This window comes from Channa argus, chromosome 17 (assembly GCF_033026475.1).
Source record: "Channa argus isolate prfri chromosome 17, Channa argus male v1.0, whole genome shotgun sequence".
NCBI classification, from domain to species: Eukaryota; Metazoa; Chordata; class Actinopteri; order Anabantiformes; family Channidae; genus Channa; species Channa argus.
Genome location: NC_090213.1, coordinates 8,026,793 through 8,054,707, shown reverse-complemented (window position 1 = coordinate 8,054,707; position 27,915 = coordinate 8,026,793). Strand labels below are relative to the sequence as shown.

Sequence of the window (27,915 nt, the reverse complement as noted above, 5' to 3'; positions counted from 1 at the left end):
TTGGACGGCGCTGGGGCAGAGTTGCTGGTTGTGCTCTCTCATCCGGTGCTTTTTCTTCCTCCTCTGCCCTCAGGCCCTGACCTCAGAGCTGGCTCAGGCACGTGACGAATCCAAGAATACCCAGAACGACCTTCTTCACTCTGAGAACGTCCGGGCCGGTCGAGACAAATACAAGACCTTGCGACAGATCAGACAAGGCAACACCAAGCAAAGGATCGATGAGTTTGAAGCCCTATAAGAAGCCTTCACCTCTCATCCACGTACCCTTTCTGAATGGTCACTACATCTCGTCCGTGGCTGACAAATAGAGACAAACACACTCATTGGAGATTAAATGGAGCAGTGTAAGCACAGCAGAAGCATCACTTGCAGAGAGAAAAACTCCTTCTGTGAGTTTGTTTGGCAGTATGCAGGGCTTTGCATATTAGTCAAAGTAAACTTAGTGCCAAAACCTTTTTGTTCTTAGTGTTTCAGCTATTGTTTGTGTATTTGAATGTGTATTGAGATCCATTCAGTCCAAATAAAATGGTTTTCACCAGAGGTTTGAGGAAGTGCTGGGACTAGCCAAATTCAGATCACTATTTTATGTTGTGCACATGTCACATGTAATCACAGCCTGGCTTCTTTTTGATGTCTGTCCTTTGTTGTGTATAAAGAAAAGGACAGTTTGTCCTATGTAGCGATCACTCAGAAAGGGGAAAGCAGTATAAGCAAGAAAATTGTATGTTTTTGTTATCCATTATATTTGGATACTTCCATTTATGTTTATTATTGCAATACAATAGTTTCCAATCATGAATAGTTTGATATTTATACTGTATATGGGACATTAAAAAGGGTATTTCATCTTGGTTTGTATATTTTTGCTATCTGCTAATGATAAGGAAAACATTTTAATATGTTTCAAAAGTTTTATGAATTGATCAAAATAGTTTAATGTTCCATATGTTTCAGATCAGTAAATTGTATTGTAAATTATTTTTTTTTTACCGTAGCAACTATCAGCTGCATGCCATTAAATCAGTTAAGGAGATTGCTAGATAGGTACTTCTGATTAGTTTTTTGCAGTGCAGTTCACAGCGTGCTGAGGAATGTCTTCTTTTTCTGAGCGTTGTGTTAACTGGGTTATGATATTAGGTTTATTATATTTTAACTGTCTCTGTTCTGTGTCACGTTGAGATTGAGTGAGGGACAGCACATGTCGTATGCTTCTACCCTCCTAAGTGGCCTTTCTCTCTGGCTGTCCCTCTGCAGGGTGCAACCCCAGACAATTGGTCTTCACATCTTAAACAAGGTGCATAGTCCCTGAAAACTACGGATGTAGCTTCAAACTGATGTAGCTGTTTTTTTTTTTTTTTTAGTTCTAGACCTCCACTAAGGTTAAATAAGGGTTGAGGTGAGTGTTATAAAGAGTTTTTATTTTGCAGCTTGGTCACAAAAGATTGACCCAGACAGCATAAGAGGAACATGTCACTCTTGTCTGTGGCCATGGACTAGAGTAGCATGTACTGACACTGTAATGGAAACACACAGCTCTGCTGGCCTTTCTATAAGAACAGGTTTTAAAATAAGGTGTTCATTATATTGGCAATAAAATATTCTGATTCTAGGTGAGTGTGCATGTACTTTGTACACCATGTGACCAAATTTTTGTGTACTTTGGGACAAGGAATATTGTTGGTATGATTTTTGTAGAGGTCCTTACTTCCACTTAAAGGACAAATTTAACATTCAATACAACTATTTGTTATTTTGAGAAAATATGAGACAACTATTGGATGGATTACGTTTCCTCGGTGTGAATTAGAGATTTCAATTTCATCCAGTTACATTCTGTATAATAAGTTAGGGGCAGCAGGGGGCTCGGCTGGTGGAGTGGCTGCATTTATAAGGGGTAATTTATGGCTTAATTGCTGGTTAATAAATCATTTACTGTTTCATAGATTAGTTATAAGCAATTAATAACATTTGGGTTGCCAGGTTGTGAAAAAATTGTCTTTAAATTTTAACTAACGGAGTGATTAACCACAAACAAGATGGCTATGACAAACTACACGTACATGGTGCCCTCTATAAATGACGATCATGTTGGGGTGTCCACGTATTTACATGTAAGGCCATGTAGTAAATTTGAGTCGAGGGATCTACAAGTCCCAGGTTCAGTCACTACATTCTTTTTAAAAATACTGAGTCGCAACAAACTCATGATGTTAACGAGAAGGACCATGCTTATGCCACGCAGCTTTCACTGGACTGGTTACCATGGAGACCCTGGAAGAGCGGTTTAACAGAATTCCAGGTCTGTAACATCACTGTTCCTTTCACATCAACGTGTGTTTTTTTCTTCATCAAGGGGCTGTGAAATGATTCCTTTCACACAGTGCCTAGAAGGACACGAGAAAGGCTCCATTGTCAAGAGGGAGAAGCTTAAGAGTCTTGCCCTTACAGATGGTTCATTCACTGAAATGCCACTTCCTGTGGCTGGCAGGCAGGGCTCCAAATTTCATTTGTGGGAAATAATATCCAAATGTCTTTTCCAGTGATTTAATTTGCATGGGTGTTTAGCTGCTCGACTCTAACGGAGCCTTACATTAAGGAGTAAACTGAATTCAAACGGTTTCTTTTTACCTAGCTCTGCAGAGTAACACATTTTAACCACAGTTACACCAGGCAGCCACAAAACGTTTCATGCCGGCCAAACCGGCTGGTGTCAGCCACACACTGCATCCCAGCTTACATATGGGGCCACACAATGACCACACAAGATTAATAACCATCGGATGGATTGGAGATGGCTAATAAATTCTTCACAAGAGCCTATAATGCACCAGTAGATACAAGGGTATGAACAGATTTAGCTGTACTTAAGTTTCTCTGCATTCTGCCACTTTACACTTGTAGTACTACTCAGAGCATGTGAAATCAGTGTTATCAGCCGTTTCTACCGAACAAAAAGGAGAAACTCCATGTTCTCATGTTTGTGACTTTCATTAGTAACTTCTATGTGAGGAACACAAACATGAGAAGGTTAAGAAATCTGGAAGTGCCCTTATGCACATTAAACACACCACTCAGAACACACCTTTGCAGGCCTGCAGACACTGAAACATGCACAATAAGGTGTATTTACATTCTAATGCCGGTGTTTGCATTAATGGGAAGGTTTTTGACACCGTTGATAAGAATGTTAGCTGATCATCTCCATGTGGCCTGGTGTCGACCTCTGTGAGGAGCACAGCAACATGAGTGGATCCAAAAGTGGTCCTCTCCTGCCCTCTAGCACTGCTCTGTAAAAGTGCCTTTATAGTGAGGTCTTTGGTTTCCTGTCTTCCGGCGAATCATTGAATACCTAATCTTGAATTGCTGATCATCACACATAGTACATTTGCCGCACATGATAACCACACCATAAATCTAATCTACTTTAATGATATTGGACATTATACGTCTCATATACTTCACTCGTAGAACCAAAATTGCACTACTTAAAGTTAGATTCGAAAATGAGTTTATATATGTGTAAAGCCTAATATTGATGGTCTTTATAGGATCAACCCTGGTCTCCAAAAAAAGACAGTAAAAAGTGGCTTTTGGTGATACGTCTTTTTAGATTTAATGTTCTGTATAGTTTCAGATAATAAGACATTTGTTTTAAAAAAACAATAAATAACAACAAACAAGGCTGCTATGATTTCTTTCTAAAGGCAGACAACATGTAGTGTTAATGTGAAAACTGACAAATGCAAAATTACCCTTTTGCAAAATTTGGTGAGTCAACGTGTTGTCTGCAGCAATGCAGATGAGTCCATAGGTTATTATTAAGACATTAGAAAACAGCATTAAATAATCTGGCCTTTTTTCTTGCTGATATTTGAGGGAGCTGAGCTGCAGGAGCTGACAGCGTTCATTGCCTCTATACTTCTCCGTCCTACTCCACAGTGCCTCCATCTGGACTCTCAATCTAAATGATGGAGAAATACAAGACCAAAGACAATAAGCTTGTGTGGTGATAGAAAAATAAAATAAATAATAAATAGCAACTTAATAGTTATGTTTAAATGTTCAACATGTAATGTGGAAGATAAGGATTTGAAATAAGACAAGAATTATGAATGTGAATGAATAAGGAAAATTTATAGTGAAGAAAGTGAGAAACAGTAATGGAAAGCGGGATGAATGTTTTATTTATTAAAAAGAAAAGGCACTTTCCAGCATCTCAAATCTCATAAGTATCTAAATAAAACAAAACCACCAGCAAACTTGATTTACTACGAGGAGTAACAGAAAACACAAAGTTTAAAGAAAAGCTAAACTGCATGATTAACAAAATGACGGTGGCTGGTCATTTGGATCATATTCCAGCACGTTTATCTGAAGATATCCATCCTCCAAAGTGTACATTTCTGTTTATTTTCTGTTTATTTTGCACAGCCAAATTTTAACTTCATAATAGGAGGTTCCTGATAATAAACATAACTCTAGTGCTGAAGCAAGAGACAAGAATAAAGAAACTGGATAAAGAAAGCGTGCTAGTGGTTTTGTGAGGCTACACTGGCTGTTTGTGTTTATATCCAAATTTATGAACTTTTATTGCTGTATTTCTCATCCGTATAATGTTAAAGCTCAATATATGAATCTGTTTTAGCTCTACTTTACCTTTGGACACAGCGGATACCAGGTGAAGCACTGAGAGGATTTGTCCTCATATCTCCAGCCATCTAGTGGGACGAGGACATGTCCCAGAAACACTTTCCTCTTCAGGGTCCCTGCGTGCCACACAGTGGCCTGAAGCCTCTTTCCAAACAGCAGGTTGCGATCTATTTGATACTGTCAAAATACATTTCTGTCAGATTTGCCACTATGAAGTCACGTTTTAACACAGAAGCTGACTGTTTGCTAAATGCTCTGGGCACCTGCACTTTTTTTGAGATGCAAGACCTACAGTGTCCATCTAGACAAGACCAATTCCGACACTCAGTAAGACACCGTATTTGTACTATATTACCGCCATGAGAAAACAACAAACAATTCCTAAAATCAGAAACTTTTTCTTTTTCCACATTTTCTTATGTTACAGCCATATTCCAAAATGGATTAAATTCATCATTTTCCTTAAAAATACCCTATAATGACAACATCAAAGACATTTGTTTGAAATCTTTGCAAATGTATAAAAAATTGAAAATGAAAAAGATCAAATGTACTTTAGTATTCTTGGCCTTTGTTTAATACTTTGTTGAATCACCTTTACAGCCTCAAGTCTTTTTGAGTATGATGCTACAAGCTTGGTACATCTATGTTTGGGCAGCTTCTCCCACTCTTCTTTGCAGTTCCTCTCAAGCTCCATCGGGTTGGACGGGGAGCATCGGTGCACAGCCATTTTCAGATCTCTCCAGAGATGTTTGGTCGGGTTCGAGTCTTGGCTCTGCCTGGGCCACTCAAGGACATTTGGAGTTGTCCTGTAGCCGCTCCTTTGTTATCTTGGCTGAGTGCTTAGGGTTGTTGTCCTTTTGAAAGATGAACCATCGCCCCAGTCTGTGGTCCACAGTGCTCTGAAACAGGTTTTCATCAAAGGAGTCTCTGTACATTGCTGCCTTCATCTTTCCCTAAATTCTGACTAGTCTCCCAGTTCCTGCTGATGATAAACATCCCACCAGCATGATGCTGCCACCACCAAGCTTTACTGTAGGGATGCTATTGGCCAGATGGTGAGTGGTGCCTGGAGCCACTCGACCATACAGGCCTGATTGGTGCAGTGCTGCAGAGATGGTTGTTTTTCCTCTCTCCACAGAGAAAAGCTGGAGTTCTTGTAGAAACATCAAGGATGATCAGTGGAAACAGGATCCACCAGAGCTCAATTTTGAGTGTGGTGGCCATGAAAAATGCACGTGATTTTTTTTAACTTATTTATTTTTAATTTATTTGCAAAGATTTCAACCAAACTTTTTTCATGTTGCCATTATGTGGTGTTTGTAGAATTTTGAGGGAAGTAAAGAATTTAATCAATTTTTAAATAAGGCTGTAACATAACAAAATGTGGTGAATACTTTCTGGAGTCACTGTACATAAATACCATTAAACTTCTCTTTGACTTCCCTACATCAAAATACTGCATCTCTCTACTTCTGGCTGAAAAATGCCTTCAGATGACATCACTTGGAGTTTGTATCATGGTCAACCTGCTTTTCCAGAACACTCACAGATGACATCATCTGAACTGCTAATGATGAAAAAAAACTTTTCAGATAGAATCAGAGAAATATTTTAATATAGGGAAGTGAGAGGGAAGTTTCAATGCATTACTGTACATTTACACCCTAAACTAAAGGCGTAGGAAGCACAATTGGTGAAGTCGCCCTTCAATGCATTTGCAAGAGAATTGGTAAAAGGTGATTACGAAGATCAAGTAGATCCCAGTTTTATTAAGCACATTTTACAGTAGCAACTGAGAAAAACTAGAAAGCATTACACAGCTCCAACTTGAACATCAGGATAGCAAGTCAAAAATATTTTTTTTACCTTAAAAATTTCATTATAAACTGGATCAGTTGCGTTTTTCTTCACCGTCGTCTTCATTTTGCTGCTTTTTTCCGGCAGCACGTAGAGTTTGACGTATCTGCACATTGAGGATACTGAGGTTTAGATAGAGTGTCACACATCAAACACTAGGCTTTATATGGTGCAGAGTGGTATATTTATTATTCTCACGGGTGACACTTTCTCTTCTTGGTGTCTCCATGTGTGAGACCTCTGCAGGCGCCGACCGTGATCTCCAGACAGGAGCTGTTGGCGTTGTAGGCAATGGCCAGCTCCAGCTCCCCAGCCACGCTGACGCTCTCGAAGAGGCCGCACTCTGTGCTGACGCTGCTGTTACTGCTCTGAAGGAGCAAAATATAGACATGTTTAAAAGAATGGAGTTGCATTTAATTAGTGCATAGCTGGACTATTTAAGACGGAGCAGGCGAACGTGATCACAATCTACAATCTGATAGTTGCACCACAGGATGTTGCATGGGGATTTTTTTTTTTTTTTTTTCAGCTTCTACTCACTCTCCTTCCTCCGGAGTACTCAGAACTGAAGGAAGTTTCTTCTTCTGCCCCAGTGGAAGAGCCCTCCTGGTCACTGTCTTTGTTTTTCTTGAACAGGTTTGGAAGACTAGGGACTTTGCAAAGCTAAAAAAAAAAAAACAGAAAGGAAGAAGGATTGTTTCCTTTGCTGTGCTTTTATTCCCCATCACCATGAAATCCATCAGAAAGGATTTGGCTTGTTGAACAATACCAGCTAAATAAGGTTGTCAATTATTGTCTGATTTGACATGATGTATTGACCCGTTGTGTTTATCACGACTCACAATGCCACATTTGTTAATGTCGGTGTCGGACAGGCTCTTCTGGTTGCTGTATTTAATCCCCCGGGGGCTGTTATTGACTCTCAGCAGATCTCGAACGTCATTTTGTGAAGTTGAAATTTCTGCATTTAAAAAAAAAAGAAGTCACACAAACACACAAACCATTTAGTGCAAGGCGATGAATCCACATCATAAAATTCAAGTTGTTCAAATAGTTGTGGGGATTTTTGCAATGAAAGCAACTGTTGATATCTGTACCCAATATCTTATGCAACTTCCGCTGCTGTATAGTAGGATGAGATCACATGGGGGTTTTTTTGCGCATCATTTTTTTCAGGTACATTTCCGTTGTGGTCATTACTGTGCCCTTATTTTGCTTATTCAGTGTATACAGAGCAGATTGTGCTGTGACAACCTCCAGAGCAAGTGCTGCTTCTAGCACTGAAGTGACACCCACCTGCACACTGACTAATGATTCCTCATAAATATTCATTGTTTACCTCACCTTATGAGGGCAACTTACTTTTGATGTGACTCGTGAAGGAAACCATTAGGTTTTCCACAGATTTGGTAAAAGGTTGTGCATGTTTCAAATCCTGCAGATGAATACAAAAAAAGAAAAGTAATAAATATTGACACATACATTTTCACAGTTTTACTTACTTACTAATAATTAGGCAAATGGTCATTGTAATGGTTTTTACCCCAGATCTGCTTAGAAATTGATAATCCAATTGAGGTGGAGGAGTTGGTGGCACAACTGATATATGGCTGAAAACAAGAATTTAAAGTATATAATATAATATATATAATAAATCAAAGCAGCCACAGTCAATCAAAATAAACATAAGCATTTGTCATACCTCAGCACATTGTAGGTCTTTAACAGTGTCTCCCCAACAGTCTCATATTTGTCTTTAAAAAAAACAGAAGTATTACAAATGATAATTTGCACTCCAGAAATCACAGAAAACACTTTTATATCTGTATATTTTTAAAACACTGCATTACTTATTATTACAGAAGTGTATATGGCAATACTTTACTACACTGTAGTGTAAATTACTAAATAATTCTCTATGTAAAGAAAAGGCTTCAACTAACACAAGTCACGATCCACCAGTGTAGCAAAACTAAATGATATCAAGGGAGTATCAATAAATAATAACACGTTTTTTTAAAGAATGTACATTCTAAACAAACCTGTTATGGCTGGAAATTTCTTTCCTTTCTCCTCTAAAAACCAGTCTCCAGACCTGATCTTCACATCCCTGTGAGAAGGAAAAGCACGAGAGAGAGCAGACAGAAATGGTTACATAAGAAAAGTCTTTGCTCTAGTGCAAAAAAAAAGTGCAACTCAACTTCATTTGTTATATGTGAAGTGTTGCTCTTGACAAATGCGATTCAGCCTGTATGTACTGAAACTTGTATGCAAGGATGTTTCAATCAAATCATCAGCTAGTTTAGGTAAGAGAGAAATTGTGTCATTCTTCATTTCAGGGTCAGAAGTCCCCACAGCTTCCCACGTAACAGCTGCAGTAATTTTCCCAGGGGGACAGTACTGTACTGTACAGACACGTCATCAGTTCCTCTACAGGCTTTTTGATGCTCTTTTTTTTTAAACCTTAGTCAAGGGTTGATCTCTTAAGTGAAGTTATATTAAATGAGCAACAACTATTTTTTAGTCCTTTGGAAACACGCATTTTAGCCTGATATGACAATTTTTAGGTTTATATCTATGCTATTAACAAGTCCAGCAGAAAAATCATTAGGAACAATTGTTGTGTCTGTCCACCAATGTTCATCAGCTGGTCTCTGTTTCGGGGGAGCAGAAACAATTATTTCCTTTAGTGACTTAGTCAAATATTTCTTAATTTAGTGTTTGGTCCATAAAATATCTTGCAGTGTCTGAGCAATAGACAAACCTTTCTTTTCGGAAAGAGGAAGCACAGAATGGACAGTCATTGAAAATCAAAATAGCTGCAGTTAATCTTTTGTTGGTCAAATAATCAGCTAATCATTGCAGCCATATTGAGAGTGGATACAAACAATGGGCAGAAACCCAGTATGCAGCTGGGCAGACTCCAGCTGTGGGTTTCAGTGTGTAGCCCATAAAATATATGAATGAAAGCTGCTTGAAAGAAAATTAAAAAGGGTGCAAGAATTGAAATCTCATTCTTGTGCCTAACAAGAGTAAAAGAAGTGGTTTTATAAGTGAGAGGTTGCACCCGCTGAAACACCACATCATTGTGCACTGTGGTCTGATCACCACTGAATTAAGTATTTCTGTCCCCTGGTGAGTAGGTGGTTTAGTTCCCTACTGTACCTGTAGGCATGGCAGACTGTGCACTTCCAGTTCGCCGCTCCCACACCTACGCGGCACTTGCTGCAGATGCGGTGGCTGCAGCCGCGACACACTGCACCCGAGTTCCAGAACTTCCCCAGGGGCCTCTGGCACCGGGCGCAGGTGCGCTCACCGTACTGCCGGGCCAAGCTCTTTGCGCCTCTCCGTCGGAGCTCCTGGAGCTCACATTTCATCCTCCTGACAAGAAAGAAAAATGGAGAATCAGACACGTCCCCCCGTTTCAAGTTAAGGATAAAGAAGAGGAGCTGAAGAAAAGGAGGTTCCGTTTTTTTTTCAAGTGACTAACAGAAAGTCGTAACCCTGACGCTTAATCTGTCAATAAAAAGAAATAAATACAATACATTTTTAGAAATACCCGGATTACCTTCCCACAGTCATCGGCACTGTCACATGTTAAATGTGAAGCCTGAGCTTCAGCTTTGTGACGCAATGTGCCCACTGGCACCTTTAAACGTTGCCAACCGATCAGCATCACTGGGGACATTGTCACACAACATCTGGAAATGATCTAAAATGACTCACCTGATCCTGTCCTCTTCAATAATGCGCAGCTGCTTGTCCCGCCGAAGAACTTCCAGGATGATTTCTTTCTCCAGAGCTTGAAGCAAACTTAAATCCATCTCAAGAGTGTCCGATCATCTGTCGCCGTCACCGGTGCTCTTCTCTCTGTCTGTCCTCCTCCCTGCTTCACTCTCCTTTTGTTTCTGTCTCCTCCTCCTCTTTCCTTTAACCCTTCCCCTTACTCAACCCAGACTCAGATCTACGGTTTGAGTCTTTCAGCTCCGGAACATTAAAGATAATCAAGATTCGTGCTGCTAAGGCAAGATTCCCGTCACCTGATTTGAATGTCCGGAGACCCCCAATATCTGATTCTCACGTCAGAATCAGATATAGACCTCTGCTGCAGATGCAGCTATTTGTAATGTTTCCATTTGGATGATTCCATCTTATTCACTACACTAACAACTGTGCAAACAACCTCGTTTAAAATTCTTTTCTCTAAAGGCGAGTGAAGAACTACACATGTGCCGGATGACGCAGATGGTTCGTGTATTTGCAGACTCTCTGCAGCAGGCTACAGGATATGATGACATTTACACCAAAAGCAGTTCAGTTACACATGGGCGTCTAATCCTTTTCTCACACTGCTCATGTCCCCATCCTCTCATCTCATGTCAGTGTCACAAGACTCTCCCCCCACCCCCACCCCCCCAAAACAAAAACAAAGGCAAACAAACCCACCACCGCTTCCTCAGCTGCAGCAAGAGCAGTTATGCTTCAGTGATGGCAGCGCTGCAAAACAAACTAAATGCCAACCCCTGCATTATTGATGGCTGGTGTGTGTCAGCGTTCTGTTTTTTTTTTTTTTTTGTTGTTGTTTTGTTTTTTGCAGGTCAGTGGACTCGTTTGTTTTTCGAACAGCTTAATTCCTCAATGAGGTGAAAAAAGAAATATGTATTTTAATAACACACACGCTCAAATGATTTATTATAAAAGGAGTAAGTTCCATGGGAGACGTTGGGAAAACAGACTGGCTGTGTCCAAAGGAATCAAAATACTCCTATCATCATCACCAAAGTTCACTAAGTAACGTGTTTCTATTCATTCATACAAAAAAAATAAAAAGTAAAAAGTACTGTATGTTCAGACTGAACAAAAAGCTAATTTTTATCCTGTTTAAGGTGCAAGTGAGTTGATCCTACACCAAGCAGCTAATGTTACCTGCAAACTACTGTAGCTAAAAACTGATGCATCATCCTTCCAGTTTCCCTCCTTTTGCCTCTTTTACCTCTAGGTGTGGGATAAAGGAGTTTTACCTGATTGGAGTCATCTAACTCATGTTAGTCTTTAACAGCAGCAAATAAAAAGAAAAAAGGAAGCCTGCAGATTACAGAAGAAGTGGCCTGTTGAATAGTTGAATGCTACAGAAGCCTGTGTTTGTAGATAAGAGTCTGTCCTTGTTAAGATCCAGAGCTGCCTGGAGGCTGCAGAAAACAATTACTGTCGGCTGTAATTTGGTCTAATAGTTTTACAAAGGGACACTGTTGTTCTGATGTGTCCTCTGCTGAGGTCCACCTGCCTAAAGGGATCCTCAATTCCTCAATGAATGAGGCAAGATGTAAAATAGGGTGGTAAAAGAAAGTTATGCTGCTGGACTGGGGGGGTGGGGGTCTCTTTATACTCATTTGAAGCCTAACAGCCCTAAGGTTGACAGTTTGAAAAGTGGCTTTCACTTGAATTGCAGATGCTGATCACCGTCACGTCGACACAAGCACATTCATTTCAAGTTCGCCTCTACTATGCAATAGACGATAATTCATGCTGTTAGTGGTTTAGTGGTGACTGTGACTGAACATCCGAGAAGAGAAGGTGGAAGCCCATATTAGCCCAGCAGGATAGTGACAGTAAAGGACAGCTGACGGCGTCTGAATGGCGTGAGAACACTCAAACCAGTCATGAGGCCTCTGACACATTTCCCCACTCAGAGCAGCGTTTCCTGGAAGACCTGCAAGCGGCAGCGCATCTCAAAACAGCTCTGGTAGCACAGACGTGGTTACAGCCAATCACATGCCACAAACTGACTTTTTATTTTTTTTTTTATTTAGAAAGAAGGCCCTGGACAAACGCTGTTCTCTCCCCAATTTGTTATTTAAAAATAATGCTGTAGTAGTGTAACTATGTGGGATTGATCAGGTTCTAGACTGGAACTCTGAGATCAGTAAAGCTAGAAGTCAAAGAAACTCACTGGGACACTTCTGTATTTCACTTTGAGGGTGAATCTGGGTTAGCAAGTTTTATTCAAATGTATGTTTTATAATTATGTTTTTGTATCAAATAAACCATAATGAACTGCAAAAAGAACAGAAAATGTACCACTTAAACACTGCCTAAAACAGCCTAAAGAATGCCCCCACCCAAACCCCCCCACCCACACTGTTGCTAAATTTCAACCAACACACAATGGCCAAGATGATCAGTTGCATCCCTGAACAGCGTCCAAAAAGAAAACAAAAAACAACAAAAAAACCCCAACCCCCCCCCCCCCCCCCCCAAAAAAACCCAAACTAAACCCCATTCAGCTCAGGTTGGAGACATGAGAAGTAGGCCAGTGCAGAGCAGTATCAGCAGCAACATAATCTTCATGCTCACTGCACTGATGGAGTGGTCAACCTGAGGAAGTGGCAGGTTCAGAAATGAGCTCTGCAACTTCCTTTCTGTTTTCACACGTACTGTTGCAATTTGTAGAATGCCAACACGGCAACTGTTGTTACACATCTCATATTTGTTGTTCACGTGTAAGACTTAAAATAGCTTTGCTTTGAGTCCATTATTGTGAGCAGGAACAGTTTTTACAGTCAGGCCAATGCTGCAAAAAGTCATAAACAAAGAATTCTGGTCACAAGGTTGGTGTAGAAGAGTTTTTATATGAAACTGTGTATTTGTCCATAGTTGTCATTTCTGCAAGTAGTCAATAAACTGTAACAAACCACTTCCAGAGACAAAACAAAGAGGACGGTGATCCTAAACATGACACCCACAAACGAACATTTCAGCTACAAACACTCATGGCCAGATTATTTAACAGGTCTCACGGGCACAAAAAGCCTCTACAGCTCAGTTCAGCTGCAGGTTTTCTGCTTCAGAACCTGCAGAATGTCACTGAGCCCCAAAAGGTCCACACAAACACAAACACCTGCAAAAGGACACCAAACTGAACTAAAAAGGGCACAGCGCAGCCTCAAATAGGTGTGAGAAAACTCCAAAAGAGGTTCACAGAGCCTGAGAAATGCAAACCAACGCTCAAAGAACCTGATCAACAACAACCACAGAGAGAAAGAAAATCGGCTGACTAAAGAAAAAGTGGTGCTGTTGTAGTTTGTCTTCAGTCTGGGTGTCTGCTTTGTTTATGAGAGTAGGGTCACTTTTTACTGTGAATGTTTGTAGCCAGGGACATATTTATTCTATAGGCCATCTATGCATACACACACACACACACACACAGAGAATAACAACAAATCACAAAATACTAAAAGCCACATTGGTTCTTGATGAAGATGCACAAAAATGAACAACTATGAACATATAGCCACACTTAGCAGGTGAAAGTAAAAAAAAGATTGTGTTTTTAAAGAGCAAAACAAATTTCTTCTCGAATCTCATGAAAAGTATTTTTCTGGCTGCCTGGTATGTGTGGTGGGTTTTTTTTTCCAGCAAACAGATGCTGATACTTCAGGTTTTTGGCGTAAAGTCCTTTACAATAAAAGCATCTGTGGTATGAGACGTCTTCAAACTATTAATTCTTTTTTTTGTCTCTTATTTCATTCCCCATTTTCTCCGACATTCAGCAGATCTTTGGTTCAAAATCTTTAAAAACATGATTAGACACAAATGTTAGGTATTCAACACAACAAATAATTATAAAACGTTGTTTTGGAATCATATATATATATATATATATATATATATATATATATATATATATATATATATATATATATATATATATATATATATATATATATATATATATATATATATATATATATATATATATATATATAAAAAAAAGAATCTGGATGGAACAACGTTCTGAAAACAGAGTGGGGCACCCGTGTGTCCGTGTGGACAGAGGCCTGTTGAGCAGGCCGATATGGCTTCATTTGTAAATTAAAAATTCATTTGAAAAGGTCTGGGATCTTAGGCAGCCTGTAGGAACGTCTTTAGCTGCAGCGTCTCTTCCACAGACAACCTGTCATGGTAGAAGCTGAGTCCAGTCAGGAGCTCAATGTCCCGTACCCGTGCAGTGTGAAAATTCATCCAGTCCTCCACCCATGACAGGTTTGTAGCATTCTGAAAGAAAGAACAAAAAAAAAAAAAAAGCAGAGACATTACATATTAGCGGACAATCTATTTTAAATTCTCACTTTGTGACTGATTTCTCCACTGTTTGTCACCAGGTTTCCACAGACGCAGACTGACTAGAAATGAGTAGGAGCGGAGTTGGTGGAGTTACTCACAGCACAGCTCTCTGTGTAGTCAGGTCTGTGGGGCAGGATGAAAGCCTTCACCTGCAGTGGCCCCTCACAGTTAACAGGTCTAAAGTTGACATTACCACAGCTTGTCAGAATCATGAAGAAATGAGTCGGGATTGGAGCTTCATTCCTGGAGAGAAAAGAGATCACAGGGTTAAGATGTAAAATAAAACCACTCACCCAGCCACTAGTAAGTAAAAAAAAAAGAAGCTATTTACAACTATTTCAGGGTTGTGAAACGTGGCTTTTATGAGTTATGTTTAAACACTTTGAATATAATGTGTTGGCTTAGGACCTATTTTAGTGATATTCCATTTATTGAACTCCCTGCTCAATTCTTAATGAATGTAAATGTTTAAATAACATATATTACCTGTGGATCTCTGTATTTGGACTATGAGAACTAAAACTAATATCTACTTGTATGCTGCAAGTCTGTGCCTAGAGCCCCATTTTGTTTCTTATGATACACACTACACAATATATTAAAGAAACTCTTCATGTTCAATGTTTCTTAAACAAACTCTTGAAGTCTGGTTGTTCTTGTGATTGTAGTTTATGCCTGTGCAGGAGACGTGACGTTACAGCGAGTGGACAGTCAGGACAGTGCTGGAGGAAACACTCATTCGCACAGAGGGTCTTATCCCAATGGGATGGACTTGGTCCCTCTGCAGCTCAACTGGTTCTAACTGTCTTCAATATGTGTGTGTTCTGTTATCAAAAGAGTGGCTTGAGTGCTCTGAGAGTTTTTGACTAAAATCATTCAATTGTTTGACTGCTGGTCTAAACAATAAAAGCACGACATCATTAATAAACAAAAATGTGCAGTCGTTTTTTCTTACTCACTCAAAAAACAAAACAAAACAATGCAGCTCATGATTTACAGCATCTTCTTTTTCAAGAGGTTTGTGGGGAAGTAGAAACCAAGGAAGTTTCACTGTCAACCACAACTGAAAGACAAATCAACTGACGTCAAATCCTCTTCTTAAGGAAATTTTAAGTGGTCGAATGACTTTGCAAAATAAATACCAGTTTATAAAGCTGAATGATTGTTATTAGCACAGTCAACTGTAAGGTGGAAACAATTAACCAGTTACTCAATCAGTGAAACAATAATGGGCAACTATCCTTTTTTTTTTTTTTAAACCGTAAGTGAAATTTTTTCTGGCTTCTCAAAAGAGAAGAACAGTGGCAGCTTTTTTACAACTAATACTCTCCTTTCGGCTTATCCCGTGAGTTCAGGGTCGCCACAGCGGATCATTGTCCGCATGTTGATTTGGCACAGTTTTTACGCCGGATGCCCTTCCTGACACAACCCTCCCCAATCTCTACCAGGCTTGGACCGGCACTGCACAGCTGGGGAGGGGAATGGGCTGTTAGGGGTTCAGTGTCTTGCCCAGGGACACTTCGACTTATAGCGAGGGCCGGGGATCGAACCACTCACCCTGTGGTCTGTGGACAACTGCCTTTACCAGCATTTTTACATTTATTTAATAAAAAAAAAAAACCCCACCTGAACACACTTTTATAGCTCCCATTTTTTCACAGTTTCAGAAAATAATACTTTTGAGATAAAAACCAATAATGGCCTCTGTCTGCAGTTTTGATCTATGGAGTGTGTCACAGACGTACCCTGAGATCTTCTGGAATGCATCAACATGCCCATCATAGTTTTCATCGAATATTGGCCCACTCACAACGTTGACTCCGTTCATTTGCTGTGAGTAGTTTTTAAGCAGGACGTCATGAATGTGGGTCCAAACAACTACAGTGAAACAGAAGAGTACAAATCAAACAAAACAAAACAAAAACAAAAGTTTGTAGTGCTTGTAACAAATGAGACACATTCACACACAGTGTTAGGAGGATGTGCCAACAGGGGGCAGCATCTGTAAGCTGAATCACATTTAGCCTTTCAAACTAAAATCGTATCTGACAGGGGTCTTTTTAAATAGGCCTGGTACAAATAAGAAAGAATTTCCATTTACAGCTTGGGTGGCCCCAGTGGCAACAATCCAACACACGTCATCTAAAACACTCAATAAATTAATCACCCAACACATTCAACAAGTTTTGACAAAATCCTGGCTGTGCAGTTTGAATTACAAAATTACTTTCCACATATGACACACATGATTTTAAAGTGTTGTGTAAAACTGTGAGTGCAAGTGCAGACTAAAGCCTTGGCAACAAAAAATAAAGTCGTGAACCAACATAAATTCCTTTCGAACTTGATCATTAATTCCAGCTCCTGTTTTGACTGGTGAATCCATCACAATACTAATTAAACCAACTTTAAAGACAATTTTATAATGAAAAAACAAAAACAAAAACTGTGGTGTCTACAACAGGACGGCAAGAGGATTACTGTACCTCTGGAAAAGTTCCAAAGACTAAACCTTTAATCGTGCTTTGCAGGAAACTAAGAGATTTTTCATATAATCACAGCGGTCAGATGTTTGGACTCCAGTTACGTATATTTAAGAGGTGACTGCGACAAAGTATAGGCCTTTTTTAAACCATCAGCTTTGAAAAGTATAACATTGAGGAATAAAAATGAGAAGAGAAGCTAGCAAACCTCAATACCTGCTCTCACAGAACGAGAGTGTTTGACTATTTAACAAAACATAGCATGACATTATGTCTAGCTGTGGTCCACGGCATCTTTATTTTGCTATTTAAATAGACCGTACAGTCTGAAAGCTCTCATTTAGTTGGCAAATGAACCTTTCTGACAACTCAGGAATTAAAGATCATCTCTTGCATGAGTTTTGTTCCCATTTTCAGTTTTTAGGTGCAGTCAAAATAAAACTGAAACAAACAAGCAAACAAACAAACAAATCAAGTAAGACTGACTCACCTTTAAATGCTGGAAACATCGGAGCCATGTTGCTTGTGATTAAAGAGTCTTCATCATACCCGTCAGCACTCAGATCTACAGATAAAAGAAGGAATGCGGGAAATGAGAATGTTTCTGCTACTTGGAGATGATATTAAAACACAAAGTGGTATGTTTTGAAAGTCTGACATACACAGTGAACATACTGAAAAATGTTTTACAATTTCAGTGTCCCACATTATGTTTTCACGACAATGTCCCATCTTACAATCAAACAATCTTTATTTTTCATCTTCAAACTACTAAAGCAATTTAAAGGGCTTTACAGATGATTGAAAAGCTGACGTAAAGGCTGTCAACAAAGAATGAACAGTCGAAGGATAAGCGAATTGGAAAAGAAGAAATACATGAGAAGTTGATAACATGGCAAACAAAATTAGGGCAACATAAAACTGGGAGACTCAAGGGCAATAATGCACATAAATATATGAAATAAATGAATAGTGCACATAAAATATTTTAATCAAAAGCCAGGCTTAAAATATGGGTTTTAAGTTTGCGTTTGAAAAACATCGTGACTTTCTGTTTTGTGTTTTAGTCGTTCTCACGCAGACTGTTCCAATGGCTAAAAGCTGCCTCACCTAGAGGTTACACTCTGGAACAACTTTAAAAAGGTTGGTGCCACAGGATCTGAGAACATGTACTGCTTCATGTACTGGAAGCATGATGGACACGGAGGCAGGGACAAGACAGCCAGTAAAAGAATTAAATGTATAGGGAAGCTGACAGGTAACCAATGTAAGGCATTGAAATCAGGTGTAATGTGTTTTCCCCTCTGTTGAAGGCTTAAAGCACAGGTGCATTTTTACTTGAGAATGTGACTAAACCTCGTCAACTTGAATTCAACACCCAGCTGGGGGATGATGTGCTGTGAACTGACCACACACACACACACACACACACATTCACACTCACTGGGGGGGTGCAGCAGGCCATAGGACAGATTAGGGTTGTCCCTGTAGCGTGGACACATCTGGCTGCTGGCTGCTGGAATGCGAACATCAGCACGAACACATGCCTCCAACTCTGGGCTCAGGGGTTTGACTTTGGTCTGAGGGAGAGGAACAGTCAGTGGCAGATAGTGTAGGAGTGGGACAGACCAGCACTTCGAGTGTTGTGTAACATCACTTGGTTTGGTTTGGTCTGGCCTGTGCATGTGGGTCAGTGAGGTCACTGCACTATATTTGTTTGCAAAGCTCTCTAAAAATAATCTCATCTCTTTCCTCGTCATCAGGGCAAATCTCCATTATTTGTAGTAAAATATGCTACTTTTGAATTTTCACTCCACAGGCCATGACATTTTTATACTTTCTGAGAATACAGTGTCTCTTATAGAGGGAAAAGGTGAAAATGGAACTTGGGGCTTTTGAATGAAAACCTCATTCAAAATCATTCTGACATTTTCTGGCAGCTCTAAAACCATAACTCATAGCTCCTTGGAAGAGATCCCTCTGCATTAATAGGTCAAGCGGTTTGCTTCATACTATATGTCTGGGTAAGGGTAGCAATGAAAGTGTTCGTTGAGCATTTCTGTTTTTAGGACATTTATAAATAGGGCTTAATGTGGTAGATAATATTAGACAGCTGTGGCAACCAAGTTTGAATGAAGCCAAGTTACAGTGGCTTCAAAGGATAATTTTGTAATTTTCTAAATTAATCGTATTGTCCACAATCACTCTACAGACTAAACTAAAACCAAATTAACAACACTCTACTCACATTTGGTTAGTTCTGCCATAGACCTCCATTGTTACCCAAAAAATGATTAAAGACACATCAGCCAGACACACTGCTCCACTTGGGGACAAATGTTGCCCCGCATGCTCCGAATGGGCATTTCCTTGTACTGGTAACCCAGCTGGCCAACTGCAAGTGACTAAGATCCCTGGTGCTGTTATGGAGTTAAACCGCAGCATTTATATCGACCGCGTTTTAGAATAAAGATGCGAGTGGAGCTGAGGTTCTCCAGTAACAAGACTAAGGAAATAAAATGGTGAATGAATGATTGCACCGAGTTATAGTTCCTGTAATTTCTGAAGGAATATTTATTTAGGTTTAAACACACATGATTTTTCATTGATATTTCCTTCACCCTATAATTACCACAAAATTATACAGCTCTTTGCTGGAAAATATCTCAAACGTATTTGAAAATTACAGACTGGCAAACTAAAGCATTACCAAAATTTCTGTGTGTGATTACAGACAGAAAAATGCTGTGCGAATTTCAAAATATCCTGTGTGTGGAAGAAGAGAGGTGCAAGCTGTTCTGCAGCGTGGCTCTACCCATTTCAATGAGGAATTGATTTTGTAGGCCAACTAGCTTAAGGCTAGTTTATTCGGACGTATTTACTCCCAGGAGCTGTAGCACAAAGTTTCTGTGGGTGTTCCCAAGTGATAATGATGCTATATTATACCGTGACAGGACTAAAACACTTTCAAGTCCAAATGAATACAGAGAATACGGTACAAAGCCGTGTTTAGTTGCACTACATTTGGATAAATCTTGAATGAAAACATCTACATCCTCCCTTCCTCAATTATTTAGACAGTGACAGTATAAACTGTCCTTGGAATGTATCACTCTGCCTGAGGTCATGATTTACGCCAAATCTCAACCACAAACACAAGAACAGTTTGAGCCAACACCAGCAGAGGAGATGAGTAATAGCTGCTTAGAGAAAACATTCAGATGCTAAACAACATCTTACAATCTGTTGCCAAACCTAACCTTGGAAGAAATACAGCCCGGATAACTCAACTCAACAGGCTATGTTTAGAGATAAAAGAAAGCTCTAAACAGTAGACTCACCAGTGGCTTGATGGTGTATGACACCCAGAGGGGCATGAGACGGTCTTTGCTGTATCCGTTGAGGTAGTCAGAGTGGTGGAGAAGACAAAAGATTGTGTGTGGTTGGACAACTGTTGGAGCGCCGAAAGGACAGTGGAGGCGCTGCGAGCTGGCTGCATCACGGGAAACTATCATAGGTCACACACCATTTTCTCTAAAAACATGATCGATGCAAAGGAAAGGAAAGCAATACTTACTGGAACTATTCATGAGACGTTTGTTGAACTCCATCTCCTGGAAATAAATTCACACTTGTTAGCAGGTGTGTGTTCACTGCACTTTGACTATTCACATCAATGTGAGCAGTGAAAAAGTTTCATGTACCTGAGCTTTGCAGTCAAGTGAAACAAACTGATTCAACTGTCTAAGGGAATAATCTAACCTCTTACCATCTTATATTCAACAATTAATTTGACTTCTATAAGAGTGAGCGACTACTATGCATTTATGCATTGCAGCACTATAAGTGGCAGTTGGGCATGATTGGCTAAAAGACTGGGAGGTAGTAAACCTACTAAATTTTATCTTAATCTAAGTAAAAGTTGTTTAGACATTTTGGTGTACAAACCATAACTGTCGGCCTCATGGTGGTGCCAGAGAGACAGACTGAACCATTAATGTCTCCCCATCATTTTTTGCCCATCTAGGTCATTATCATGTAGGACTGCAAGCCTGGATAGCTCCCAGTAAAGACCTAAGTGACTCAGAACATCAGTAAAGTCTCAAGTATCTGTACCAAAGTTTGTGTCAACTGGCCGAACAGTTCCTGAATTAATGTTTGGGCCAACCCAGTAGGGCCTTGCCTTGACCTATGACACTAGCGTGACTAAAAACACACACATGAACTCATTAACCTCTCGGCACATACCGTTTCTTTGGTCTGAGATTTACAGGAGCAATTCAGGTCATCAGCAGGGGTGGGGCTACTGGCCTCACATTGGACGCTAAAGGACAGTGCTGCTGGGTGAACTGGCAGATGGAAGGGATGACTCAGAAGGTGGTTCAGACTGCCGTGAGTCCCGTTGTTTGGGGCAGGGCGAATTTCAAGGAGATCTGGACCAGAAAAACAGTATCACACACACTGGGAACAGCACAGCATGTCAGTGGATCTGATAGAGAAAATAACATTTATTTACGACCTTCGTTTCATAGATGTGGCTACCTCTCACATAAAGCATGATCCTTGTATGGATTGAATGATTCAGTGACACCATGCAGTCAATTCTTCAGGGTGCTACTAACCAGGAGTACACCCATGTCACATTTAGATTAGGCACACAGGAAGTTTTTTTTTTTTTTTAATTAAATCATTAGTGAGTCGCCTACACGTTTGAGTCTGCTACAAATTCAAGTTTTGAATTTGATAAGGAGGATATTTTATTTATTTATTTTTTTAAATCTCCAGGGAGAAATGCTGTTAGACCGGTTACAGTACCTATTCTACAATAAAAAGGAGCATAAAAGCAATTTTGGTAAAAAAGTAAACAATGGCAGATGGTGCTGTTTGAATCAAAACTCCATTCACTTTGATTTAATACAAAAAATATTGTAGGAAAAAACAGCTGCTAGCGCAACACTGTGTGGTAGTATATGAATTAAGACCATTTACAGTTACATATAACTTTATGTACTTTTCGGGGGCAAAATTTCTCTGTGTTCTGCTGTATTATGTATTAAAGTTCTGACTTTTTTCCTGTGTGGCCGCTATTTCTTCCTGCTGTTTATTATAAAAGGAAAAGCATCATAGTGAAATTGAGTGCGGTGAAGTGCAGGTGTTTCCTTTTCTGACCGTATCCTCTGCAGTTAACGTAACTGCAGTCGGAAAGAGGTACGTGTCAAAGGTCAGTTAAACGCCACAAATAAGGCCCATGTTTTAAAGAAAAGCAAAAAAATCCCTTTAAGCTACAGCTAGCGCCAACATGACACTCAAAATCAGTCCTCTCTGCTTTGCCAGGCTTGGTCTCTTTGCTCCAACACAGCTTTGCTTCGCTCTTTACCCTCCTCCACGCTCTGCACAGCCTCTCGGATGGTAGTTTTCATACAATTTTAATAAATAAGAAGTCTAACAAGCTTACAAATCAAGGAAAAAAAAAAAAAAAATCATTGCTCGTCAGATTGGTTGGAAGAGTGAGCCTCACTCAAAACGCTTTTACAAGTGAATCTCTGTACATCCTGCTGTTCATAGAGTCTAAATTCAGAGTGCAGTGGAAAATGCTGCAAACTGTAGCTTTAATCTTAAAACTTCATTAGAATTTTGAAGAAGTAGTTTGGTGGTCAGCACAGCAGTAGTTTATTGTTTAGGAAATCAGAATCTCTCATGTTATTGAAACAACCAAACAGCAGAATTAAAAACCGAAGAAAATGTAAAATATATATTAAAAGAAGACTTTGGTACGATAAGCAGATAGTATGCTCTAACAAAGTAACTTACCACACATAATGTTATATAGTTCTATGTTTTCAAAAGGAGGCACAACAGTTCTGTTTTTAAATCCTGGACCATAGCCGATGAAGATCGCCTAAAAAATAACAGGGTGACATTTATTCATTGATGAATTTATTGGAGAGGGAACACTACATTGCTGCACAGTCTCTCCACTGGAAACGTTCATCTATACTTTCCGTAAATAAAATGTCAAACACTCAATACCACAATGAGGCCATGTGCAAATATTTAAAATGAACCAACACTGTAAAATGCCCTTATGTAACCTGGAACGAGGCAAAGTACACTTTCCTCTCTGTTGTCTAAAAGCTGTCACACACACATATTTCTAGAGAAGTCAGTGGCTTTGTCGGCTAATTCCAGAACTATACACTGACTTCCTGTGATGACTAACATGAAGGTGGAAGCAAGAAACATATTTAGAAATGTAGCAAACTGAGTCCATGTGAGAATGTGTAGGTGTAATTACTGCATTTGAGTTTTAGAGCAACACGGTATTTGTGTTTCTTACATCTGGTGTTTTTGAAAGTATTTGGAGCAGTATTCACATTGGTTTAATGTACAAACATTACCATCCAACACTGAGATATACTGTATTGCATATGGATTCAAATATTCTGAATTAAGTGACAAGATCAGCCAGTCGAGTCTTTTTAAAACAGATACTGTAATAAGTAAGCTGTTGTGTAAAGAAGACATTATTACTCAATGGTTCTTAAAAAAAATGCATATGTAGTAAATAAAGCCTTCTACTGTAGATGTTGAGTGACTATTGTATACAGTATGAGCACAAACATAAATAGAGGAGCTTATGAATGTATCAGCGAAGAGATGTTAATGGCTGCAGATGTGGTGTTGGAAAAGGAGCCCAATGTAAAATGTACATATATTAATAATATACTTGAATGTCTACTTTGAGTGAATAATTAATGAGAATTTTTTTTTTGTTTTTTGTCCTTGCGGCTTATCCCGTGAGTTCAGGGTCGCCACAGTGGATCATTGTCCGCATGCTGATTTGGCACAGTTTTTATGCCGGAGGCTTGGACCAGCACTGCACAGCTGGGGATGGGAATGGGCTGTTAGGGGTTCAGTGTCTTGCCCAGAGACACTTCAACATATGGCCGGAACCAGGAATCAAACCACTGACAATGTGGTCTGTAGACTACTGCCCTTACCAACTGAGCTACAGCCGCCCCGAATGAAAATGTATTATTAAAAAAGGAAAAAACTATTCTTGTATCTGCCTTGAAGAATGTGTTACACTGCTATTGTTCTGTAATATTTGCTTTGTTATTGCAAAATCCAGGACATGTATGCTTTCTAGAAATGTACTTCTAATGTGAGTACAGCTTATATATGTAGCTTCAGACCTAAAGGCTTATAACAGAGAAAAAAAAAACATTTACTTAAAAACTGCTTCAACTTATTTGAACTTTAGATAATTTAGAAGTATTTGCCAAATCCTTTATCACGTTTAAAGATCTGATGAAAAGTCTAGTGATAACACAGGGAGTGTTTGTCCATTCAGCTGCAGGGTGAGAATTGTACATGTCCGTCTCAGTATGTTTTATTTCAGTTTCAACAGGGAGTGTTTATTTAGTCAAATACAGTCCTCTGCTGACCTGCATGTTGGGGAAGAGGTTATCTGAGCCATGGAATCCTCCTCTGCAGTACTTGATTTCGTGGCTGTTCCTGAAAAGGTCAAATAAAGTATTTCAATTCAGCACTGGAGACAAAACAGATTGACAGAAATGAAGAGTGAGCTTTTAAACTCTAGTCTGAGAGTTACTGACATGTATGTACATCCTATTTTTTATGATCAGTTTATGCAAAAATACTCTTCAGGAAGTTTACCTCCATATAACCTGAAGCAGGAATCACACAGTTGACCGATTAAATTCTGGTGTGGTGTGTGTTTTCTCCTTCTAGGCTGCCTGCTTGATTGGAAAGCTTTCCAGATTTGGACCAGTATGTAAAAACTTTTGCACACTTCCACATGTATTTTAACAATTTAATAAAATGTTAAATTGCGGGCCACTGTGGCATCTTTTCCCATTTTTGTCATGGCCTGTGAGCCAGGTTAAAACACTATAAATCCGATTTGACAGCATGTTTCCTTAATCAACACAGCTGTGTTTGATATACACAGTGGATCATTTTCTACATTTTGTTTCTATTTTTGTTTTTCCAATGAATTTCAAGATTAAAATCTGGTAATATACATCATTCATACTCTTGAATCAAACTGATCCATATTTTAGCATTTTCTTGGCAAGAGCCATATACTGTAAGTAAATCAAAGCGTTAAATGAGAATAAGCCTGTAAAGACTGTGAGCAAAGGTTATTATAGCTTCAAACACTATGGTACTGTGCTTCTTTTAATAAACTAATTTCAAGAAATTGTTGCATTGCTTACAAAAGGCAACTTCCTCATTTTCAACTTACTGTCAACTTTAGTTGGCGAACTACTGTAAGTGTGTATGACTGTTAAGACTTTGTATTCATACTGTCGACATCATCTGGAGGAGTGACTCTTTTCAGCCAGTCAGTTGCACAACTCTTTTAACTTGCCTGCATCCCCTACAAGCTTTTACATTGGCTAGTACATTGTACATATACAACTGTGATTTGTTTTTACAAAATACATGTGGGGACTTTTTAAAGCCAGACCTGAACCTGGATGTGTTTCGTTAATGCCAAACTTCAAAGTTGCAGCAGTGCTGGATATTACAGCCAAGCTCAAATAATGGATCATGTTCTGCTCCAAGGATGTGAGCGACTATGAGGTCACAGAGCGACGGCAGCAAAAAGTGCTAAAAGGCATATTTAACATGAGCAGGGTGTCTACAGGTCTAAACGTGTTAAATTGAAGTCTGTCTTTTATTTAACACAAGAGTAACACCAAACTTGTGAGGGGAATTCACACACCAAAAGTGAAAACATGCTCTTTCCAAGTACAGTTAAGGTCAGTTTAGTAAGATAAACAGATTCATTCTTCTTTACAATTACAGAGAACATCTGGTTTTAAGATCTGAGTTTAAAACAAATGTTGTGTAAATGTGTGAAGTCACTGTGTCTTACAGGTTTTCTTTCAATTAGATCACATCAGTAAATCAAGTGTCGGACACAAAATTTTGAAAAATTAGGTACAGTGTCAGATTAAGAAGGATGCAGCAGTTTTGTCTGTGTGTGATGAGCATATACACATTTAATACAATTTTACTGTATGTAAATAAGTATTAGTATTGTCAGATACTAAATAATAAATGAGTCTGATTGGTCTGGGGCCATTAAGACTTGATGGAGACATCCCCACTCAGAAGAAAATCCAGTGTGAGCTCTTTGGTCCTAAAAACTGATATATTTGGCATTTAATAAGCTTAGAATAATACAAATCTCTGACATTTTTGAATATAGCTAGTTGCTCTATCTCCTGCTTTCTTCAACCATTGCTGCTAAACACAGAGGTAACTTTTTATTCATTTTGACATCTTAGATAATTTTTTTTTGCTGTGGACAATAATTCTATTGGTTATAATCACACATTAAGATCAACTGTTAATCTATGTTTTCTGTTTTAAATAAATTGCCTAATGATTACATACAAATGGTAGAATAGGATTTTTTTTTATACAATACTTATTTTAGTTCTGAAATACTCGCAATGCTGTCAAAACTACAGAAATGTAGTGTGAAATGAGGACTTACAGTGCTGCCTGCCAGCCAGGCTTCATATACAGGTGTCCCCTCTCTATGCGTTTGTTATAGGCGAAGTGAAACCTTTTAGGGAGGTTTTCTTTGAGGTACGGCCTCATTGGCTGATCAGGGATCCTGCACTTCAGAATAGACACACACATCAGAATCAACACTCAGTTGTAACAATGCGGTTGTTTGATGTGAAGCTATGCAAGCAGATAATTTTTCATTCTTCTTATCAATACAAGGGACAAATTTTAAATACTTTGCATACCGACAAGTTCTTCACCAGGCCTTCATAGTCAACTGGGGAAAGAAAGGCAGGACACACACACACACACACACACACACACACACACACACACACACACACACACACACACACACACACACACACACACACACACACACACACACACACACACACACACACACACACACACACACACACACACACACACACACACACACACACACACACACACACACACACACACACACACACACACACACACACACACACACACACACACACACACACACACACACACACACACACACACACACACACACACACACACACAGTGAGTGATGCTGCAATGCTGGGAAAGAGCGAGTTGGGTGTTAGGCAGGAACTCACAGGAAAGGTAATCTTCAGGGAGGCGTGTGGGTCTGATGCGAGCAGCCGGGCCTTGAATTACATTAAACTTGTCAGTGTTGGCCTGATAAGTTGATACATATGCTGCCCTTTCACATGAAGCCTTCTCCATTCCTTAAAGAAAAGACAATATAATGTGTCAGTTTGTACTGTAAATACTGTGGACAAATGTGGTGTTAGTAATTTTCTATTTATTTTTTCTCCAAATACATGACTACTACCTTCCTCCCCTGCAGAATTACAAAGGTCTAATCTAATGACAAATATACCATATCATATCTATGACTTTTAAAGCCCTTAAAATATACAGTACGTGACTTATATTTACAGTATAACGTGTAAACCTCATTTTTGATGCGACATCTTAACCCTGATCAATCCTTCTTTTATGTCAATCACTAGCACCTGACTAACAAATAACACACTACGTTAAAATGCATATGTTGGCCCGAAAACGTTTTAATATACTCAATTACAAACTAAACATATGGTCTCCAAATACTCTAAGGTATCTTCTAATCATAAAAATATTCTGCGAAGGTTTTTTCCCCCAGTGCACGCCTAGATTACAGAGCCATGATTTCATTTCAGGCATGGGTGGGCCGTTGTCCTGCAGC

The 27,915-nt window shown here is 39.3% G+C and overlaps 3 protein-coding genes across 6 annotated transcripts in view; 1 reads left to right on the top strand and 2 right to left on the bottom strand.

Annotated features, from left to right (window-relative positions):
- The window catches only part of ezrb (ezrin b), a 29,158-nt gene extending 27,549 nt beyond the window's left edge, over window positions 1-1,609 (top strand). For both annotated transcript variants that reach the window (XM_067481291.1, XM_067481290.1), the window contains exon 14: window positions 74-1,609. In XM_067481291.1, coding sequence (XP_067337392.1) covers window positions 74-238 — 165 coding nt within the window. In that variant the 3' untranslated portion in view covers window positions 239-1,609. The remainder of the gene's footprint in view (window positions 1-73) is intronic.
- Window positions 1,610-3,588: 1,979 nt separating this feature from the next.
- On the bottom strand, window positions 3,589-10,838 carry sytl3 (synaptotagmin-like 3). The gene is made up of 12 exons (XM_067481292.1): window positions 10,237-10,838; window positions 9,676-9,891; window positions 8,553-8,620; window positions 8,213-8,264; window positions 8,054-8,120; window positions 7,873-7,945; window positions 7,353-7,471; window positions 7,051-7,173; window positions 6,709-6,878; window positions 6,520-6,616; window positions 4,657-4,827; window positions 3,589-3,961 (listed from the first exon to the last, which is right to left on the bottom strand). Exons 1-12 carry the CDS (start codon window positions 10,332-10,334, stop codon window positions 3,929-3,931), a joined length of 1,287 nt encoding a protein of 428 aa, XP_067337393.1. The 5' UTR covers window positions 10,335-10,838; the 3' UTR covers window positions 3,589-3,928.
- A 2,281-nt stretch (window positions 10,839-13,119) lies between these two features.
- enpp1 (ectonucleotide pyrophosphatase/phosphodiesterase 1) overlaps window positions 13,120-27,915 on the bottom strand; it is a 29,256-nt gene continuing 14,460 nt past the window's right edge. For 2 of the 3 annotated variants that reach the window (XM_067481287.1, XM_067481288.1), the window contains exons 11-23: window positions 27,281-27,412; window positions 26,915-26,946; window positions 26,653-26,780; window positions 24,566-24,635; window positions 22,929-23,016; window positions 21,366-21,550; window positions 20,695-20,731; window positions 20,459-20,625; window positions 18,562-18,697; window positions 17,608-17,682; window positions 16,380-16,512; window positions 14,733-14,877; window positions 13,120-14,565 (exon numbers count right to left, since the gene is read on the bottom strand). In XM_067481287.1, the coding sequence (XP_067337388.1) occupies window positions 14,413-14,565; window positions 14,733-14,877; window positions 16,380-16,512; window positions 17,608-17,682; window positions 18,562-18,697; window positions 20,459-20,625; window positions 20,695-20,731; window positions 21,366-21,550; window positions 22,929-23,016; window positions 24,566-24,635; window positions 26,653-26,780; window positions 26,915-26,946; window positions 27,281-27,412 (1,481 nt within the window). In that variant the 3' untranslated portion in view covers window positions 13,120-14,412. The remainder of the gene's footprint in view (window positions 14,566-14,732; window positions 14,878-16,379; window positions 16,513-17,607; window positions 17,683-18,561; window positions 18,698-20,458; window positions 20,626-20,694; window positions 20,732-21,365; window positions 21,551-22,928; window positions 23,017-24,565; window positions 24,636-26,652; window positions 26,781-26,914; window positions 26,947-27,280; window positions 27,413-27,915) is intronic. The other variant, XM_067481289.1, reaches the window with a different exon arrangement.

Coding starts and splice junctions, on each gene's coding strand:
- sytl3 (XM_067481292.1), bottom strand. CDS start 10,334: ATGGATTTAAGTTTGCTTCAAGCTCTGGAGAAAGAAATCATCCTGGAA. Junction 8,121..8,212: donor AAGACCTACAATGTGCTGAG/GTATGACAAATG, acceptor TCTTGTTTTCAG/CCATATATCAGTTGTGCCAC. Junction 7,946..8,053: donor AATTTCTAAGCAGATCTGGG/GTAAAAACCATT, acceptor ATTCATCTGCAG/GATTTGAAACATGCACAACC.